Below are 22,645 nucleotides of genomic sequence, written 5' to 3' on the forward strand. Positions count from 1 at the left end.
GAAAAAATAACCTTATTAATAGGAGAATAGTTAACAAAACTTTTGTATAATCTCTATTATGGAATACTAGGTAATCATTAAAAAGATAAAAGTAAACCTATATACAGAGACATGGAAACTGCCCGTCTATCATATATTAAGTGAGGAAAAAAATTCCAGATTAATATATGTGATGTAATTTAGGTAGTATTAAATATATATTATAAAACATGTCACCTAATATGTATATATATTATAGATGTATGTTATAATTAATATGGTTTTATATGCCTAAAAGGATATAAACTGAGCTGATAATAATATAGTAAGGTACTTTGTTGTTATTGTTATTTTTAATTCCAGTATAAGTAATATACAGTATCATATTAGTTTCGGGTGTATAGTGAGGTACTTTGACTAGTGGGATGGAGGGGAAGGGAGAGACAGAGAACTTTTATCTTTTAGTTTAGGCATTTTTGTACTGTTTGATTTTGATAGATGATTTTATTTTATAATGAGCAAATGTCATGTTTAACATTTTTTAAAAACTATATAAGGAAAAGAAATGCCCTGTGGTATTATTTACATAAACAAATCACATATATAGAAGGGATTAAAGAATGGATACATGGTATTCACTAAAAACAGGAGAAATTGATTTTCAGTAAACAAAAACTTTAACTTATTCCTGCTTTCCCTCCCTCTTTTAGAAAGCTACTCTTTTACAAGATCCCCTATACGTTAGTGAGCTCGGTTCTGCACCTGGAAGTCAGAAGCCGTATAGGTAAGGAGCGATGACATGCCAGAGCCACATGGGGGCTGTTCTCTCCTTTTGCCTCTCATAACTCCATGTGTTGCTGCCCATCACATTTATACCTCTACTGCAACTCTCTGCCCTGAATTTTAGGTCTGCAAACATAACTACCCACTGGACATCACCTTTTAGAGGTCTTACAAGAACCTTCAAGTCAGCATATTCAAAACAGAACTCAGCATCTTCCTTCTGCAAACTGACCTTCCTCTTGTGTTTCCTAACACGGGGCCTGCTGTCCTTGTCCCCACGTCACCTAAGCCAGAGTCCTGGATGTCATCTTTACCTCCTCTCTCACTTCATAACCTCCCCTGCTCCACCCCCCCGCCCACATCCAATCACTGTGGGATTCATTTTTCTTCTCTAATGTATCTGGATAACATCTACTTCTTTCCACTGTCACATGCTCAGTCCAATTACCTTTGTTCTGAGCTCCTATAGGATTTTCCTAGCTGGCCTCTGCCTCCACTCTTGACCCTGTCTAAACCATTCTCTGTAACAACAAAGAAATCTTTTGGAAGCACAAATCTGATCATGTAACTCCCTACTTTAAAGCCTCTGAATGGCTCCCCATTGCCTTCAGAAGGTCTAAACTCTACAACAGCTTATAAAGATATTCCTGATGTCTATTTTCATTTCTCCATCTTCAACTGTTGTGTCCCCTCATCTCCTCCCCTATGCTCCTGCTCCAAATGATCTTGCAGTTCTCAGAAAGTGCACTGTTTTTTGTTTTGTTTTGTTTTGTTTTTTTCCTCTATTCTGAAGCCTATTCTCTACTCTTCTTCTTCATGAATGACTTCAGCTTGTCAAGTCTTAGCTTACTATCCCTTTCCCTAAAAATTGTTCTCAAAACTGCATTAAGAGGGGCCCCTCTGGGTCGCCTGGGTGGCTCAATGGTTGAGCATCTGCCTTCGGCTCAGGGTGTGATCCCAGAGTCCCAGGATCGAGTCCCATGTCGGGCTCCCTGCGGGGAGCCTGCTTCTCCCTCTGCCTCTCTCTCTCTCTCTGTACCTCTCATGAATAAATAAATAGAATCTTAAAAAAAAAAAAAAAGAGGGCCCCTTCACAACATCCTGTGCTTACCATCTTGTAGCTTTTAACAGTCTGTCTTATGATTGCTTGTTTGATTATGTGCTGCCCTATTATACACTATGCTCCTTAAGGGCCGGGACTGTACCTTGGTCACTGGCACATAGCAGGCTGCCTTTATAGAATGAATGAATAAATTGTTAAAACAATTAAACTTGAATCTGACTTAAAAGTGTGGGTATGTTAGCCTTGAAAATGAAGTCATGTCTTGTGTGACAACATGGATGAACCTTAAAGAAATTATGCCAAGTGAAATAGGCCAGACATAAAAGGACAAATATTGTATAATTCCACTTATAAGAGGCATTGAGAATAGGCAAATTCATAGAAACAGAAAATAAAACAGAGGTTACTAGAGGCTGAGAGGAGAGGGGAATGGGGACCTACTATTAATCAGATACAGTTTCTGTTTGGGAAGAAGAAAAAGTTTCGGAAATGGATAGTAGTGATGGTTGCACAACATTGTGAATGAACTTAATACCACTGAGTTGTATACCTAAAGATGGTTACAATGGTAAATTTTATATTATGTATATTTTCTTTCGATTTTAAAACAGGAGTGAGTGTGTGTGTGTGTCTGTGTGTGTGTATAAGTAAGGGAATAGATAACACAAGATTGGGAAAATGTTAAAGATTTTTGGATGTAGGCGGTATATACATGAGGTTTATTTTCAATTTTTTCCATTTTTGTGTATGTTTAAAAAATTCCTTAATAAAAGATTTTAAAGGCTTAAGAGACACAATAAGCAAATATAATAAGTATCTTATTTATATTTTGTTGTTTTTTATTTTATTTTATTTATTTTTTTTTTTATGATAGTCACAGAGAGAGAGAGAGAGAGAGAGGCAGAGACACAGGCGGAGGGAGAAGCAGGCTCCATGCACCGGGAGCCCGATGTGGGATTCGATCCCGGGTCTCCAGGATCGCGCCCTGGGCCAAAGGCAGGCGCCAAACCGCTGCGCCACCCAGGGATCCCTATATTTTGTTTTTGTTTTTAGATTTCATTTATTTATTTGACAGAGAGAGAAAGAGCACGGATGAGCAGGGGAAGGGGCAGAGGGAGAGGGAGAAGCAGGCTCTCTGCTGAGCAGGGAGGCCAACGCAGGGCTTAAGTCCAGGATCCCAAGATCATGAGCTGAGTGGGAAGGCAGATGCTTAACCGGCTAAGCCACCCAGGCACCCCTAATCTTGACTTTAAAAAACAAAAGTAAAAAAGGCATTTTTAAGACAATAGAGGATATTTGAGTATGGATGGGATATTAGCCAATGCCAGAGAAGTACTGATAATGGATGTAAAATGATCATTTTGTAAGAAAATGCTTATTTTGAGATATGTTCTGAGGTATGTAGGGGTTAAATAACAATGTGATTTCTTTTTTCTTAAAGATGGTAATATAAATAGCTTAGAATTTCTACATATATTAAATACTTTCTATATGTTTTCATGTTTACTCTAAAAAGTTTCAGTTTTAACTTTAGTGCTTAAAGTGATTTTTAAACTAACTGGATAATAAAATAGGCTTTAACTTTGTATATGTGTGTGACTTGAAATTTATCCTTGGAGGTCAGAAAGGAGAGTTCTACTACTAGCTTGATTCAGGGAAAGCATATTTCTTGCATAGTTAATTCCTGAAGGCAACATATTTAAGATGCAGTGATTTAAAATGCACTGCGAGGAATGCAGTAATATGTACAAGATATACAAGACAGGTCTGTGCCCGCAAGGGACCTTCAGTTTGTTTGTTTGTTTGTTTATTTACTTATTTATTTTCTTTTGGGGGGGGACCTTCATTTTACCTTTTACTCCTTTTACTCCTAAAAGGAGTAAATACTCTTTGGGTTTTCAAATTAGAAGTCTGTCACCAATGTGAGTTCTGTAACTTCACATGCATGGATAGGGACCATGCATCCCTATCCATATACATATACATGATGCTTCTGAGATTCAAGAGTCTATATTTCAGGATCAGTGATCATAGTGATCAGTGATCATATCCATATACATATCAGTGTATATGATCAGTGATCATACTGATCAGTGATCATAGTGATCAGTGATCATATCCATATACATATACACGATGCTTCTGAGATAACATATGATAAGCCTTTTCCAGCTGTAAAGCATTATATGAATGTATTATTTATATAAAATACCCAGAAAAATGAAAAAATACTGGAAAAATAGAGCTTATCATTAGATCCAGAATCCTTCTTGCCACACTATTTGGGTGAATTTATGTTTCCTAGCTGATGAAAATATAAAATATCCATTAAAAATAACGTAAAACTTCCCCTTATTCCGAAATCAACTTATGAATGGAGTCTTCTGGCACTAGACTTTTTATTATTTAAATTAGCCAAATAAAGTTTATCATCTATGTAAAAATATTCTCTGAATAGTCAAAGAAACTGCAACTCTATATGACTTCCGTATAGAAATAAAGACTTTTTAAAAAAGATTTTATTTATTTATTCATGAGAGACACAGAGAGAGGCAGAGACACAGGCAGAGGGAGAAGCAGACTCCTTGCAGGGATCCTGATGTAGGACTTGATCCCGGGTCTCCAGGATCACGCCCTGGGCAGAAGACAGGTGCTAAACCACTGAGCCACTGATCCTGAAATATAGACTCTTGAATCTAACTTGTATTTTTGATGTATGTGAGACCTCAACTTATGTGTGGATTTTTATTTTAGAAGATTCATTTATTTGAGAAAGAGAGAGAGAGGGAGAACACAAAGGGAGAGGGAGAAGCAGACTCTCCCCACTGAGCAGAGAGCCCAATACAAGGCTCTATCCCAGTACCCCAAGACCATGACCCGAGCCAAAGGCAGATGCTCAACTGACTGAGCCACCCAGGAGCCCCTAAATTGATTTTTAGTATAAAGAGATTAGTGTATTTTTTTCTTATGAAATTTTTTAAAATTTATTTTAAAATTTTATTTTTAGTTTTTTTTTTTAAGAATTTATTTATTTATTCATGAGAGACACAGAGACAGAGGCAGAGATACAGGCAAAGGGAGAAGCAGGCTTCTTGCAGGGAGCCTGATGCAAGACTCAATCCCAGGACCCCAGGATCACGACCTGAGCCCAAGGTAGATGCTCAAGCATGGAGCCACCTAGGTGCCCCTTTAATTTATTTTTAATTTTTTAAAAAAGATTTTATTTGAGAGAAACAGCGAGCAGATGCAAGACCAGAGGGAAGGGCAGAGGAATGGCCAGAGCCCAGGCTCTTGCTGAGCTTGGAGCCTACCTCTGGGCTCCATCCCAGGACCTTGAGACCATGATCCAGGCCAAAGTCAGATGCTTAACTGCCTGAGCCACCCAGGTACCTGTTTTAGTCTTTTTGAAAGAAAAGTTTGGTATTATAGTCTATTATCACAGGTGCCAAAAGATAAAAAATTGTTTCTATATGGATTGCAGCAAATTGCTGATTAATAAGAAAAATAGGAAAGTCTATTTGAAAGTAAATCTGCTGGTATTCTTTCTCAGCTTGTGCTTTTCTAAGCTCATCAGTTTCTGAAAACTATATTTATGCTATTTTTGGAGTTCTCAGAGAATAGAGGAATTTTATAGTTATTTTTTAAGTGAAATGGGAATGTAATTAGAAGTGGATGTATAGGATGTGGGATCTCAAAGCTCATTCCTATTTTATTTAGAAGCCATTTATTAAATACTGTGTGCTACGCACATACTAAAGTATCAAAACAATGGGATAGGTACTATCATCCTCTCCATTTTACAGTTGAGGAAATCGAGGCACAGATAGACTAGGTAACTTGCCCATGGTAATTACTCAGCTGAATAGAGGCAGATCTAGAACTCTATAGCCTGTCTGATCCCCATGTTTAATAATCATGTTTCTCTGCCTCTGTGACTCTATCATTGAATTCTTAATGATCATTTCTCTCCCAGGGTCTCCAGTAGAAAAGAGACTCTTTTTCAGGAAGTCTTAATGTTTTTGTTAATAAGAGAGGCTCATTGATTGGATAGAGGAGAACATCTTAGATTTTTTTAGATAAAGGGGGAGGTAGTGGGCAAGAGCCAAGATTCCAGATACTAGTATTGGGATAAATGGTCGGTATCAAGGTTTATGGAGTACGTAGCAAGAATATTTTTAATTCAAGTTGGAAATTCTAGGAAGTTTCCATCAACCTACACAAAACATGAAATATCTCTCCTATCATTACTTCACACCCTTCTTCTCTTTCTATTTTTTTAATGTAGGCTCCATGCCTAATGTGGGGCTTGAACTCATGACTCTGAGATCAAGAATCACACACTCTATCAACTGAGACAGCCAGGTGCCCCTGCACCCTGCTTACAGGTTACTTAACCTTTCTAATATCCTATAAATGCAACAGTAATTCCAGGCTCTGCCCCCTTAGTGGGACTGAATGAGCCAGTCCATGAAAAGTACGCAGGACAAGCACACAAATCACGACAATGGGGCAAAAGAGGATTAGCGTGATATATAAGAAGTGTGGAAAAAGTGCTACAGTAGAGGTTCCCCATTCATGGAGGAATTAGGGAAAGCTTTAAGGGGAAAGTATTTCTCTTTTCAGCAAAGCTAGCTTTTCCTGAACTGTGTAACACACACAGGTCAGTGAGAAGGGATGAATACATTTGGTACTCTGACATGGCAGGAAATAACTTTGAATTCCATAGTGGAAAAGTAATTCCTTTTCCAACTAGTCCAATCTCATTAGGGAGAACCTCTCAGCTTGGTGCCAAAAGTGGCAGGTCTCTAACACACACTCAGCTGCCTTTTTGTCAAAGAGAGAGCAGGCCTCAGGCTTAGAATGTGGTGCATCAACTTAGAATTGTGTTGCTTCCATGCCATTTTTATAGTTATCTGCTATTTATGGCACATGATACTGGTTCCCGGGGCACCTGGGTGGCTCAGTTGGTTAAGTGTCTGACTCTTGGTTTCAGCTCAGGTCACATGATCTCAGGGTCCTGGGATCACTGGTCAGCTCCAGTTGACTTGAGACTCTCTCCCTCTCCATTTGCCTCTCCTCACTGCTTGTGTGTATGCTTGCTCTCTCTCTCTTAAGTAAAATCTTAGATAAATAAATAAACTACTCTATGCACACACAAAAAGTGAGTTAAAGAAAAAATATTAAGCAAATAGTATTACATATGGTCCCTGCAGTATGGTAAATGGTATGTGAACAAACTCTGAGCTAGGCTATGAAAGAGGGACAAGTTTCCTAGAGACACTGAGAGAATTCCTGATATGGTGGATACAGCTTGAGTAAAGGGGCATGGGGGAAAATACGTCTGGAGAGTAATAAACAGTTCAATCTGGGGAAAGCAAGGTTCATTACTAATGAGTAGTAAAGCTAGAAGCTTTGTACTATATAAAAATTCCATTAGTAATAAAGTTTTACAAACTTGTCAAAATCATTGATATTTCTCAACTGCTATTTCTTATCATTTTTTTACATGGAAGTTTTTTCTTGTGTTTCCGTAGATCTGAGGAGAAAATTAAGCACTTCAGTCAACTTAAATCTGAACTTTTTCTTAAAGACAATACTTTGCAGAAGATACTTTGTTTAATTACGGAACTCAAAGTAGCAGCCCAGAAAAACTTCATTCTAAAACGACTGTTCTGGAAAGTAGGTGGTTTGTTTTATTTTTAATCTTTGAAACTTGTTCCACCTGTTTACCAAATGCAGCATAATCAGGCATAAAGTAAAATACAAATAAATGTCTTGTATTCAGAGGCTGTATTTTATTTTAGAGAGAGAGGGCATGAGTAGAGTGGGAGTGCGCAGAGGGAGAGGGAGAGAGAATCCATTAGCAGACTCCATGCTGAGCGTGAAGCCAGAAGTCAAAATCAAAGTCAGACTCTCAAAAAACAAAAACAAAACAAAACAAAACAAACAAACAAACAAAAAAAACAAAAGTCAGAATCTCAAAAGACTGAGCCACTGAGGCACCCTGATGGAAGATATATTTTAAAATGTTGACTAAATTTAATGCAATCATGACTCAGTACTTGAAATGTTGTGATGTAATCAATAACGTGTATGTGTGTGTTGGAGGGGAGGTGAGCAAAGAGGAGAATGGTAGCAAAAAGATAGTACCTTACATGAGTTGGGTTTCAAGTCAGAGAGAGATGATTGGAGGGGAAGCTTCTGGCATGCAAGATGTATGAGTACAGTGAAATGAAAAAATAGATTTCAAGAAGATTTAGTTTCAGGTATCCCTACAATAAAAATAAAATGGAAAAAAATTATTTTTGAGTGTAGGACTGTTATTTTTAAAAAGGTGATTCTTGGGGAGTCAAAGCAACCTAGCTCTCTTACTCAGCAAGTTACAGACTTACTCTGTAAGACCACGTAGTTTCAGGTGAAGGTGAAGGTATTCAGAAGCCCCAGTGAGTACTGGTGAGGAGCTAATGAGGCTTAAGGGAGGAGGGGAGCTCATGATGATGGCTATGCATCGTATCCTAATTCTGGCCAGTGGTCTCACGGATGGCAACATTTTATTGAGCAGCTGTAAAGTGCACAGGTTCCTCAAACATACAAGACAGTCCTGGCCACTTCTTAGGATTCTAAGTGCTTCACATGTAGGATGACCAACCATCTGGGTTTGCCCAGACTTGGGTGACCAACTGTCGCAGTTTCACTAGGACTGAGGAAATTTGCAGGATATGGGACTATCAGTAGAAAAACTAGGACCATCCCAAGTAAACTGGGATGGTGGAGCACCCTAATTAGAGGGCATATTAGCTACATAGAATAGTATGTTAAATATCCCATAACACTGTCACAGGTAATGATGATGTTGTGCTACATAGCCTAAAAATGGAAATGGAGTTCATGTGGAAAGACTAAGGAAATTGGTATTATACCCCACCCACATATTCTTCTCCGGCCCATCCCACACTTGGTATCAGTTTAATCTGTAACTGTGTGATCTTGCTGGCTTTCCCTACTAAGTACAAACACTTTGGCTTTAGCATTTAAGGCTCTCCACCAATGACCTCTGTCACAGATTCCAAATCTGGACAGGCATAGCCTTTATTTTAGCAAGGTGGGTTTTCAGGAAGGGGCCAACATCTACATAGGGCAGGCACAGGATGAACTAATCCAGCTGTAGATGCTTCCAGGGAAGGCACCGTCCTCAAGGCTGAGAGTGATCCCTACATCGTATACAAAATGAAAGATCAGGGCATTCCAGCATGTGGGTGGATTTCACCCAAATGTCTGCACAAACCTTTGGTACCGGGAAGATCTGATTGTTTAGTTTGGCAATAGGGCCTTCATGGAATGTGGGGTTGAGAAGGTGACCAGGATATAAAGGTTGTCAAGAGTAAATCCAGTAGCAGAGAGAAGATTGGCAAGGGACTTAGCACAGGGCCCAGAGAAGTCTACTTAGATAAAATGGGACACAATCATGGGGTTGGATTTAAAGCAGGTGGTGAGGTAGGAACACTGAGGTACCTCCTACAGGTTAGACTAAGAAGAAGGGTGTTAGTGTTGAATACCAGAGTATTGGTCTGGAGGCCATTTAAGCGTCTCCAATCTTAAAATGGGCCTGATGCAAGTAGCCTTGGCTGTGGAGCAAAAGAAAGATGTAGAGAAAGAGAATGAAGCTACACCTAACCACTCAACCCCACACACTTCATTGTTTTCACCTCTTTCCTCAAGAAGCTCCAGTCACGTGGATGACTCAAACACCCTGTCCTTTCCAGCCCCTCATTGTTTTCCACTGCTGTTCCCTATCTCTAGGCTGTTCCTTCTTCCATTTTCTCCTGTTAAAATCCTACCCATTCATCATGGCTCAGCTAAAATACTGTTCATTTTTAAAAAATTAAGATTGTATTTATTTTTTTGAGAGAGGCAGAGAGAGCAACAGAGATAGCAAGAAAGAGCATGAGCAGGGAGGAAAGGGAGAAGCAGACTCCCCGCTGAGCAGGGAGCCCGATGCAGGACTCGATCCCAGGACCCTGGATCATGACCTGAGCCAAAGGCAGACACTCAACCACTGAGCCACCCAGGCTCCTCTATCTTAACCATTTTTAAGTATATGGTCCAATGGTATTAAGATGGTACATTATATTGTTGTGCACCCATCTCCAGAACTCTTTTCATCTTGCAAAACTGAAACTATACTCATTAAATAATAATTCCCTATTCATGTCTTCCCCCAGCCCCTGGCAATACCATTCTTCTTTCTGCTTCTATGAGTTTAACTTCTCTAAATATCTCATGTAAGTGGGATCACCCAGTGATTTTTATTACTGGCTTATTTCACTTAGCATGTCTTCCAGATTCGTCAATGTTGTAGCATGTGCCAAAATTTGCTTTCTTTTTAAGGCTGAATAATACAGTATTTTTTGAGGAATCACCATGCTGTTTTCCACAGTGGCAGTACCATCGTACATCCCCACCAACAGTGCATACAGGTTCTAGTTTTCTCACATCCTTGTCAACACTTGTTTTCTCATTTTTTGTAGTTTTGACTTGCCTTTCCCTAATGATTAGTGATGTTGAGTATTTTTTCATGTGCTTATTGGCATATGTACATCTTCTTTGGAGAAATTACTGGGATATAACTTATATATAATAAAATGTACTCACTTTTAGGGTTCCGTTTAAAGAGTTTTGGCAAACGTATATACCTATAGAACCATCACCCCAATCAAGATTTAGAATCCTTCTATCACCCCAAAGGGCTATCTCAGACTCTTTGGCAGGCCATTTCCTCTCATCCCTGGCCCCAGGCAATTTTTGTGCTTTCTGTCACTGTAGATTAGTTTTACCCGTCCTAGAATTCCACTTACCCAGAACTGTACACCATGTACTCTTTTGTGTTGGCTTCTTTTGGCATAATAGTTTAGAGATTTCTCCATGTTGTTGCAGTTTGGTGGAAGATATTTTACGAGTGGGAGATCACCATAGTAACTCATAAATTTATTAAGCACTTATGATGAGCTGAGCATCATTCAGGCTTTACAAATGCTATCTTATTTAACCCCATCAGGTGACATTAACTCCATTTTAGACATAAATTGAGTCACAGAGTATGAAAGTAATTTGCCAGATATCATATAGCTAATCAGTGGCAGAGCCTGGATGTGAACTCAAAGAGCCTGGGACCAGGGTTAGTGTATAAAGCCACCACACTGTGCTTATTTACCAGAAGCCTGGATAAACGGCAGCTCTTCTGAGAGGGCCTGAATATCCTGCTCCTTCTCTTCTCTCCACTTGCCATCCTTACCCTCTTCTCCAGCCATATCACTTATGTAAAGGTACACAGAATACCTCTCTAAACAAAGAGTTTAATTTGTGACTAGTAAACAAAAGTCCTGAGGAAAAAATGAGTAAGAGAGGAAAAGAAAAAAGACGCAATTACATATTTCTCATTAGTGCCAACTTGCCTGATTTCATGGGCCAGTGCTTATTTCATGCTCGATTTATCTCATGAGACTGCACAGAAGCCCGGAAAAACTGCTTCCTGCACTCTTAATTTAGTGTTTATTTTGTCATCAGAGATGGCAATCCACATTACCACTGTATTAAGAGAATTATTAGTATCATTCTTCACCATCTTCATTAGGCCATACCAGTACTGTGCATTTGCTTTTAGGTTAGCAAACATTTTAAAAAGTGTTTTTCTAGCCATTATTCATTGTATCTTCACAAAGGCCAAGGTACTTTGGAAAGCCAGGAGTTAGACTCCATTTAACATATGATTCCCGGGTAACTGAATGACAATGCCTTGACTTTAGAACCTGCCCTATAAGGTATCTCTCTGACTCACACCGCCCCCCCTCCCCCGGCTTTGCTCTGGCTCTGTTCACCAGGACAGTGGTCTCCTGGATATAAGTAAAAGTGTTTTCAATTTCGGTTATGCTAATAGTAATGAGAGATACTATAATTCAGTTTATCCCCAGACAATAAATAATTTATTCATATTTTTATTACATAAAGATAGAGTTTTACCAACTGATACCTAATTACCATCTTCTTTCCTGCTTGCTTTCACAGACCAGTGATCTTTTCTATTTCCTAGTGAATAAACTTCATGAATACTTGCCAGAGTCCAAGGATAAGAGCACACTTCAAAATAAGAGCCAAAGGGCTGATGAGCTGGTGTAAGTACTAACTGGATAATCATAGATTTTTCTTCCCCTAGGGTGTTAAAGATAAATGGAAGGCAGTGGATAAAATATATATTGTATTAATGATTAATGGTGCTGCAAGTTTTGCTTCACATAGATTTTTAAAAAGAGCATTCATTTTGTTCTACTTTTGGGGGGAAGGGAAAGGGAGACCTGAAATCTGGAGTCAGATACTTAATCAACTGAGCCACCCAGGCACCCCTGTTCTACTTTTTAAAGAAAGGCTATGTAAGAAACTAGTAATATTCGTTGTTCCAAAAGGGAACAAAAATGGGTGTCTGAAGGAAAGACACCTTTCACTGTATTCCCTTTTTTACTTTTGAAATTTTGAACCAAATATTACCTACTTGAAAAAGATAAAATTATTAAAAATAATTTTAAAATAGTGTCTGATTATCAAAAAAATTAAGGACAAAAGAACAATATGAAAATGACTTCTAAGCCTGACATTCAGCTATTAACTAATTCATTCAACAAATATTGTTGAGTGTTTACTACGTAGCTATCACAGTGTAGGCAGGCACTAGATGTTGACAATTTAATATACAGAATTTCCTTCCCATCTATTTTTGTATATAGGTATCTGAGAGCAATTCTATCAAGGATTACTAATTTTGTGAAATTCTGAACTTGTAATGCAATCATGCCACTTCCATGCTTTTTTCTTTGTTTTCTAGAGCGTGCATTGAAATTATACAGACTCTGGGACTGATGTTCAGAGAAACAGAAACTGAGTCATCGCGCCTGAACACATTGGCAGCTAAGAAGTAAGGTCTTCTAGAAGAAGACATTGGGACCTTGTAGTTGCAACCCAAGACTACTCTATTGAGTGTCTTCCAAAACTCATAGCTCTCTTACTTCTCTGTTCAGTCCCCTTGGAAATATCTTAAACTCTTTCTCTCCACTTCTTTCTGGATGAGCAGATTGATTGGCACATAGTGAGTTCTGTCTCTCTGGATTTTTAAGGGTACAAAGATCGTCTTAGCATGTTATCTTCTGTCACTGTCTGGTGAACTTGAAAAGGACCAAATGCCCCATAAGACATTAAAAGCCAGGGTTCTCTACTAGAATTTTACAGAGTACCCTTATACCCACATAACAGAAAGTTTACATTGCAAAGGCAGGAATTATAGTAGTTTCATTTAATATATAATTGTGTGACTTTGAACTGAATGCTAGTGGGGGGTTTATCAACATATAAAGTAAGCTGCTATAATAAAGATATGCTAAAATATATGGCCTACAGAAGATAGAAATTTACATCTTTTTTACATACTTGTCCAGAGTAGATAGCCACGCTTTCTTCCACAAAATTAGCCAGAGACCTAGGTTCCTTCCCTTTTGTTGCTCTGACATCTTTTACTATGCTGTCCATTCCCCATGGTTGAAGCAGACTGACTTTTGTGACTTCATTAAATCCTGTGGGATGCAGGAAGAGAAGGAGAAGGAAGCAAATTTCCTTTTTAAGAGAGGCATGTAAGACTTTTCTGCTCATATTCCTTTGATGAGAACTTTAGGCGTATGCCCATATATAGCTGCAAGAGAAGTTAAATGTGTCTCTAGTTGCATGGCTCTATACCTAGCTAAACTTTAGATGGTGATAGGAACACCTGTTACTAAAAGGAAGAATGAAAGAATGTATAGTAGGAGGACAATAGCATTCTTTGCCACAGGAAGTATGTGTTTGCGTATTTTACATGACCTTTTTATATGATTTATGGACTATGAATTACATCCTGGGCCAGTGTTCTGACTATAATCTTAATCCCCACCCCCCCACCAACTGTTTATCTAAAATTTCTGTATTAGGGGCATCTGGGTGGCTCAGTCAATTAAGCAGCTGCCTTCAGGTCATGTCATGATCCCAGGATTCTGGGACTAAGCCCCGTGTTGGGCTCCCTGCTCACAGGAGAGCCCGCTTCTCTCTTTCTCTCTGTTGCTCCCCCTACTTGTGCTCTCTTTCTGTCAAATAAATAAATAAAATCTTTAAAAAAAGAAACATTTTCTGTATTAAAGGTGGAAGGAAAATGAAGGCCATAGGCTCTAAAACATTTGAGCTAGGGAGAAGAATAAGAACTTTTAGTAATGTTTGTCCTGGCTTTTTATTAGAGAACTTTACAAGTGAATTTCAATGATAATTGCTATGTGCCAGGGACTATGGGCATACTATGCTATATACCAGGAGGGTCAGACATTTCTATAAAGGGCCACAAGCGGGATCCCTGGGTGGCGCAGCGGTTTGGCGCCTGCCTTTGGCCCGGGGCGCGATCCTGGAGACCCGGGATCGAATCCCACGTCGGGCTCCCGGTGCATGGAGCCTGTTTCTCCCTCTGCCTGTCTCTGCCTCTCTCTCTCTGTGACTATCATGAATAAATAAATAAAATCTTAAAAAAAAAAATTATAAAAAAAATAAATAAATAAAAAATAAAGGGCCACAAACATTTTTGACTTTTCAGGCCATATAGTCTCTGTTGCAGCTACTCAACTTTGCCACTGCAGCATAAAAACAGTTACAGACAATTTATAAATCAATGGGCACAGCTCTGTTCCAACAAAACTTTATTTATAAAAACGGACTCTGGGCTATTTGGCCTACAGGCCATAGTTTGTTGACCTCTGCTTTACAGCAAACAAGGAAGATATACTCTATTATTTTCTCTGAATACTTTTTTTCTTTTTTAAATATTTTATTTTTTTAAAGTAATCTCAGCACCCAGAGTGGGGTTTGAACTTATAACCCTGCAATCAAGAGTTGCATGCTCTACCGACTGAGCCAGCCAGATGCCTCCTCTGTATACTTCTTTATGCAGTTGATAGTACTATTTCCTCAATCTCCACGACAGAAATTAAAGATTACTTCTTATATTTCTATCTTACTATACTGAATTAATGCTGAATCATATTACCCTTTTTGTCTACCATTAAGTCCCTACCTCTCTCTATCTGAGCTGAGAAACCACCATTCTTACTAAACTCTGCTGTTTTAATTATTCTGTCTTAACTTGGTTTGGCCACAACAGCTCTATGATAGCCTCTTTCCTTCCTGATATGACTAGCTCTTTTCATATATTTCAATGCATATGTTATATTGCTGTAATAGAGTCTGGTTGTAATATATTCAGCCAATTTTGATATGCATAGTGTCCAGTCATGTTACCCGTAGCCTTAACTAGCATAGTTAATGTCTAATATAACTGCATTAGTCTTCTATTACCCTGTAACAAATTACTACAAACTCAGGGGCTTAAAACAATACAAACTGTTTACCCCACAGTTTCTGTGGATCAGGCAATCTGGGCATAGCTCAGTTGGATCATCTTGCTCTGGTTATCACAAATGGCAGTCAAGGTGTCGACTGGGTTTGCGTCTCATCTGAGGCTTGGAGGGTCATCTTCCAAGCTCATTTGGTTTTTTTTTTTTTTTTTTCAGAATTAATTTCTTCATAGCTATAAACTCATGATAGCCTGCTTTTTGGCAGGAGACTATCTCTGAGCTCAGAAAAGGCCTAAGCATTCTTTGAAGAGCTCAATTGGATAATCAGGCTCACCCAGGATAATCTCCCTTTGATTAACTCAAAAGTCAACAAATTAGGAACGTTAATTATATATGCAAAATCTCCTTACCTTTCTCATCTAACATAACATGATCACGAAAGTAATAGCCTCATATATTCACAGGTCCTGCTCATACTTAAAGGAAAGGGATTATATAGGGTATATATACCAGGGGGCAAAAATCTTGGGGCCATATTAGAATTCTGCATATCAAAATAACAAAGACCAAGTTATGAGACCATGAGTTTGCCTTTCTTTTTTTTTTTTTTTTTTTGAGTTTGCCTTTCAAAGTCTCTATATATTAGAAAATATTTTGCAATGCATTCAAAATTCTCCCATTGGAAATGACAATCTAAACAATGAAAGTATCAAAACTGTTGACACTATTTTTAAAGGCTGTGATGTCAATCCTATAGTAAGTCTTTTATTTTGGGGATGAAACTACCATTTTGATTAAAATTTCTTCTATTATTGACCTAGTGGATTTTAAATAGTGTTGGCAGAAGGAGATTTAAAATTAAATTCCATGTGAGCAAATAAAAAAGCATTTAATCATTTCAGCATTTCCCTCTTTCTTCATAAGTAGAGATTTTATTAGCTTAGCTCAGTTCATTGTGTTCTTCCTGAAATGTGCCATAAACCCATTCATATTTTAATACTCATATGGTTGAATTCATGTATCATTACAGCAAGTGTCCCAGAATTTGAGAGTTCCTTCCCTTAACTCTGGATTATATGATACTCTGCAAAGAAGCTGTTGCTGAAAATAAAGGACCTTAATTAAATAGAACAGTAGTAAATGGAATGTCATTTCAAACTTAGTATCAGGAAAAGCTTCTAAATGGAATGTTTTGTTGATTTTGGAAGGGTCTTTTAAAGTAAGATTGGCTATTTTAAAGTAGCCTGAATAAAACATTAACAAATATCCTGTAGGACATATCCTGCTTTTTTGAGAAGTATGATGACATGATTCTTCTTTTGCAGATATGAGAACTGACTTGCTTTTTCAGTTGGAGAAAGGAAGGGGTTTTATTTTTATTAAAATTTTGGTTAATTATGAACTTTCAAAACAAATTTTATTTATTTATTTATTCATTTATTATTTATTTATTTATTTATTTTTTAAATCATGAACTTCTAATCATGGTAATGATTTAAGTGATTGTAAAAAGATTAGGAAGCCTCAATTATTACTAAATAGGGATTGTTTGTAGTTTCTTTTATTCCATTATGAAGAGAATGCTAATGGTTATAGAGGATTTATATATAGTCCTATCTATAAATTCTTTTACTATTCCCATCTGTCAAAGCTACTCTGATACTATCTTTGGTTAGGCAACGGATTTTCCTAGCGGTCCGCCTTCAGCTCCTTTACAACTATACATAGATTGCATGACAAATATGAAGATGGTGTTGCCAAACCCCATTCCTCAGGATCCTTAATTTGGAGTGTGATTTTTTTCTCTTTATTTTCAAGTAATAGAGTATATTATTCAAACATATAGTAACAATTTAAATGAGTTATTAGTGTAGGTTAATGGGTAGTACACTAGTTTTGAAAGCAAAAGACTTAAAAAGTAATATTAGTTTTATTAAATAATAGCTAGTAGTCTTCAGTGGGACAGTAAACCTCTCAAATGCTTTGTTAAAAATGAGTTCCATTCTTTTTTTTTTGCACTGCTGTTGAGAATATAAATCGGTGCAACCACTCTGGAAAACAGTGTGGAGGTTCTTCAAAAAACTAAAAATATAAGTATCATATCCAGTAATTCTATTTCTGGATAGTCATCCAAAGAAAATAAAAACACTAATCTAAAAAATTATATGCAGTCCTATGTTTACTGCAACATTATTTACAAGAGCCAAGATATGGAAGCCACCTAAATATCCACTGATTGATGAATGGATAAAAAAGATATTGTGTATATACACAATAGAATATTACTTAGCTATAAAATAGAATAAAATCTTGCTATTTGTGACAATATGGATGGGCTTAGAGGGTATTATCCTAAGAGAAGTCAGTCAAAGACAAATACCATATGATTTCACTTATATGTGGAATCTAAAAAACAAAGCAAAAAAATAACAACAAAAGGAGAAACTGACTCATAAATACGGAGAACAAACAAGTGATTGCCAAATGGCAGGGGGATGAGGGGATGGGAAAAATAGGTAAAAGGGGATTAAGAGGTACAAATTTCCAATTATAAAATAAAGTCATGGGGATGAAAAGTATGGGATAGGGAATATAGTTAATCATGTAATAGCTTTGTATGGTGACAGATGGTAACTATACTTATCATGGTAAGCATTTGATAATGCATATAATTGCTGAATCACTATCTTATACACCTGAAACTAGCATGTCAACTATATTTCAATTAAAAAAATTTAAAAAGCATTTTAGGAAATGCTTCATACAAAAGTTTCTTTGTCCTGGAGATATACAGTGCATGCAAGCATATTAAAGCTTCTGAGAAGTCTAACAGTATAGATATCTCATGAATTTGGTTTAACTAAGTATTTCCTCTATCTCTTTCAATCACAATCTATTTTGACTATAATACTGCCTGGAATTAGTAGCCCATAAAAAGCCCTTTGGGGGAAAAAAGAGCCCTTTGGAAAATACAGGTATAATTGAAATCACCCAAATTTCCTTTAAGTCCAGACTTACCAAGCTTTCTAAGCTATGTGAACTTGTAGAGCTATACTTGCTTTGAGGGGTGCCTGGTTGGCTCAGTCTGTTAAATGACTGACTCTTGATTTTGGCTCAGGTCATGATTTCAGGGTCATGAGATTGAGCCCCTTGTCAGGCTATGTGCTGGTTGTGGAGCTTGCTTAAGATTCTTTCTGTCCCTCTGCCACTCCCACTCCTGCTCTCACGCTTTCACACACTCTCTTAAAAAAACAAAACAACTTGCTTTGAGTCAAAAGATCAAGAAATCGTATTTTTCACTTAAATGTCTTATCACTACTTAGTTAATTGTTTGCATGTCCAGGATTCAAAAGTTCAGTCAAGAATAGTTTGCAGTGGTTTATACTTGTAAGTATTATTCAATGTCTGCAAACTTGGCTTTATTATTTTCAAACTTTATTCATTAATTGCCTTTTATTTATTTTTTAGGGGAATATTGTTTAATCTTCTGGTAATTTTAATTAGTGAACCTCAGATTCCAAAATCTTGTCCTGTGTTTGATATCCAGTTGGTGGCTGATTCAACTTTAGTTGAGATGTCTTTTGATGCTGAGGTGAGATGAGAATTTTGCGGTAGACTAAATATAACATATAAGAGTACCCTGGCTTCCTGTTTTCTAATGTGGACCATGACATTGTAGAATACAGAAATATAATTAAATCAAAGAGTAAATTTTGCCATTAACCTCAAAACTTAGGTACCCATTATCAATATTCATACATCCATTTTAGGGACACCTGGGTGGCTCAGTGGTTGAGTGTCTCCCGGACTCCTGGGATCAATTCCTGCATTGGGCTCCTTGCGTGGAGCCTGCTTCTCCCTCTGCCCATGTCTCTGCCTCTCTCTCTGTCTCTCATGAATAAATAAAATCTTTAAAACTAATAATAATAATATATCTATTTTATATGTTTTAAACTACGAATACTAAGGAAAATGATTAGTATTCAGTATGCATTAAATAAATCTGTTTATGTCTCTATACAAAATATTTATGTGTATGTAATTCTACATTAGGAGTCTAATAGTAAAAAACACTGTCTTTAAGAGATTTTAGGGTTAACTCTCTTGCTTTAGTTTACCATCCCTTTTATACATCTAAGTAGTGCAAACTCAGTGAGAATTATTTTTTTTCCTAAGGTTTTACTAATACATTAGAAATATCAGACTACCGAAAAAGCACATATTCTGAGAATAAATCAGCTTATTAGTTTATTTTGAGAACAACACAGAATTCTTTTAAAGGATAGGATATGGGATCCCTGGGTGGCGCAGCGGTTTGGCGCCTGCCTTTGGCCCAGGGCGCGATCCTGGAGACCCGGGATCGAATCCCACGTCGGGCTCCTAGTGCATGGAGCCTGCTTCTCCCTCTGCCTGTGTCTCTGCCTCTCTCTCTCTGTGTGTGACTATCATAAATAAATAAATTTAAAAAAATTAAAAAAAAAATAAAGATAGGATATGATTAAATAGTTCTTTTTAAAAATTTTTTGATTAGATACTTCTTAAACGTACAATTAGCATTATGTTTTAGAAAACTCTTAAATTTATTCATTCATTTAATAATATTTATTGTAACTCTATTATGAGCTAAACAGTATGGTAGGCAGTGGGGTCCAAACAAGAAGCAAAACAGACACAACCTCTGCCCTCATCGGTTTATAGTTTGGTTAGAGAGACAGGTATTAATTAAACATAAAATGAACATGAGAATATAATAGATTATAGATATTCACAAATATAATATTCATACATATCAATATTAGAGAAATATAGAAAAATTCATATTCATTCTGGTTAGAAATGTTAAACATAACACAAATATTCATACATATGAATATTATAGAAATAGTAATTTCTATATATTCAAATATACGAGTATTATAGATTATATGGAGTATCTATGATACCATTTTCAACAGTGGAGTAAGTGGATTAGGGATTAAAGAGTGGGATGGAAGTAAAACTCAGGCCGGGCTAAGAAGCTAGTTCTGTAGTCCAGGTGAGAAGTGATATAGGCCAGAGTGAAGCTATCCTCCACCCCTGAAACAAGACTAGGCTTTCTTTGTAGAGCCTTCCTAACTTCCTATACTCTTCTTTCATAGCTCTTGTCTCAGTTAGCAACCATGCATGTAATTACTGGATTGCTAGATTGTTGTTTGTGCTCCAGTATCTTCCGTGAGGTCATGGTCCATGTCTCTGTTGATCTCCATTGAATCCCCAAAACTTAGCACAGTGTCTGATGCATATTTGTTGAATACATAAATGAAGAAAAGGGAGAGTAGTTTAAAGAGGATAGATTCCAGAAATTTTTAGGAAATTGCATTGATATGTTGATGTGAAAATAAATTGTGAAGACTAGATGACATTTAGATTCTGGCCTGGTATCAGGTAAGAATTATAGCAAGAAGAGTAGGCTCAAAAGGGAAACAACGAGCTTGGTTTTGGATTAGTTGACTTGACTACCTATGGTATTTCCATATAAAAATAGGTCATGGGCAGAATAGAGAAGTCTGAGTTTTCTGGTTTTGGACTTGGTGATTTTGGCATCTGGACTATTAGTGAAGCCGTGAGCATATCATATACATTTTGGCTCCAAGATCCAACAGAGTGGGAGATTTCAAACTAGAGCTCTTCCTTGAAAAGAATACTATCAGGGAAAGTGAGTGGGCCGGCAGCAACGCCTACAAACATAGTATCTCATGCACCAAGTGACCAAGTGGAGTATGGGCTAGAAGACTTGAGACCAGAAGACAGCCTCACTAACTGGAGTTCTTGAGAGAGACAGAGAGAGAGAGAGAGAGAGAGAGAAAAGAAAATCTCTAAGCCCTATATTTACCCATGTTACAGAGGCAGCTGTAGTTCACGTTGGGCATAAGCCTAAATTAAATTTCCCAGAGAATTGCCCACCTTAAATTCTAGGGAGCATATTTCAATACTCTTGAAAGGATGTACAGTTCTTGATCTGAATGATTTTGTAAATCAGTTTTTTTGTGCTTTTTTTGTGCAAATCAGTATTCTATGGGCCATTGTATCTTTTTTCCCTGACCCACTTTCTTAGACATTATACAATGTGTAGTCTTTTTATGAAAGCCGTTTTTGGTTTTTTTGGTTTTTTTTTTTGAGAACGATTGAATCAAACAGAACAGGAAAACTGACCACACTCATTATATTTTCAGTTAACCAAAAATTCTTTTGTAAGTACCTAAAGGTAAACAGGAGAAATGACTATTTTTTTTTGGCCCTGACAATGATATCTTATTATTTAAAATTCTAGTTACAGAAGCTTATTGTGGAATATACAGATACAGCTACGGCACTTTTATATGAGATACTTCTTGTCTTTCAGCAGGTATAATATATATTTTATTATACATATTATACTGTGTGATTTTTTTATATATCACATGACTATTACATATCTATGATAATATATATGATTAATAATATACATTTACTATACTTGTGTTAGAGATGATCTCCAAAATTGGCTGACTTAAATGATACTACATTTGCTCTTAAGTACTCGTCCAGTTTATTTCCTAAATACTGAATTACTTTTAATTTTTTTCTAAATACTGATTATAAAGATTTCATTAATTAAGATAAATTGTATTTGAGAATGAATATCCTTTCATGCACAACTTGAACTTCATGAACATAACTTATTTCCTTGAGTCTTTTAGGGAAATCTTGGATTGGGATCAACAAAGTTTGCTATTAGCTGGATGATGTCCTTCCTACAAAGTCATCCTTCCATAGTAAGTACCAAGAAGCAAAAACAAAACCACCACTCACAGCTAAATAAACAGGTGCTCTTCTGCTTAATAAAACACAAATTTTCTCTATAAGGAATTACATATTTATAAAACAGAAGCAAACGGTAAATCTGATCATTTTATTATTTGGTTTAAAAAAAGCATTTTGATCTTTGGGGCCTGAGTGCTTAAGGTACTGAAATGAAAATTTTAAAAAAATTTACTTATTTATCTATCTATCTATCTATCTATCTATCTATCATCTATCTATCTATGTATCTGCCTATCATCTATTTATTTTGAGAGAGAGAAGAGCATTAGCAGGGGAAAGGAGGAGAGGGAGAGAGAGAGAGAGAGAGAGAATCTTAGGGAAGCTCCATACTTAGTACAGAGCCTGATGCAGTGCTCAGTCTCATGTCCCTAAGATCACCAAATAAGCTGAAATCAAGAGTCAGATGCTTAGCCTACTGAGCCACCCAGGTACCCCCTGAAATGATATCTTAAATGTGATCCTTATTTCATGAAAAACCCTATAATACATTCTGTAGGAAACAGAATATATTAAAATATTGGCTGTATAAGTAAGTGAAAAAATGAACATTTGTCTTTTTTTAAAAAAA

General features: G+C 37.0%; 1 protein-coding gene and 1 long non-coding RNA gene across 16 annotated transcripts in view; one reads left to right on the plus strand and one right to left on the minus strand.

Annotated features, from left to right (window-relative positions):
- Positions 1–22,645, plus strand: part of C5H12orf56 (chromosome 5 C12orf56 homolog) — a 100,701-nt gene that overhangs the window by 66,772 nt on the left and 11,284 nt on the right. For all 13 annotated transcript variants that reach the window (XM_041757094.1, XM_041757092.1, XM_041757093.1 and 10 more), the window contains 7 exons: positions 690–763; positions 7,360–7,504; positions 11,888–11,994; positions 12,699–12,788; positions 18,703–18,826; positions 21,545–21,619; positions 21,954–22,028. In XM_041757094.1, the coding sequence (XP_041613028.1) occupies positions 690–763; positions 7,360–7,504; positions 11,888–11,994; positions 12,699–12,788; positions 18,703–18,826; positions 21,545–21,619; positions 21,954–22,028 (690 nt within the window). The remainder of the gene's footprint in view (positions 1–689; positions 764–7,359; positions 7,505–11,887; positions 11,995–12,698; positions 12,789–18,702; positions 18,827–21,544; positions 21,620–21,953; positions 22,029–22,645) is intronic.
- LOC121491935 overlaps positions 1–22,645 on the minus strand; it is a 104,628-nt gene that overhangs the window by 45,489 nt on the left and 36,494 nt on the right. For 2 of the 3 annotated variants that reach the window (XR_005988076.1, XR_005988074.1), the window contains exon 4: positions 13,298–13,440. The exons of the other annotated variant lie outside the window; for it this stretch is intronic. This is a non-coding gene — a long non-coding RNA (uncharacterized LOC121491935). The remainder of the gene's footprint in view (positions 1–13,297; positions 13,441–22,645) is intronic. 3 annotated transcript variants of the gene reach the window in all.

The sequence above is a fragment of the Vulpes lagopus genome, chromosome 5 (assembly GCF_018345385.1).
Source record: "Vulpes lagopus strain Blue_001 chromosome 5, ASM1834538v1, whole genome shotgun sequence".
Lineage (NCBI taxonomy): Eukaryota > Metazoa > Chordata > Mammalia > Carnivora > Canidae > Vulpes > Vulpes lagopus.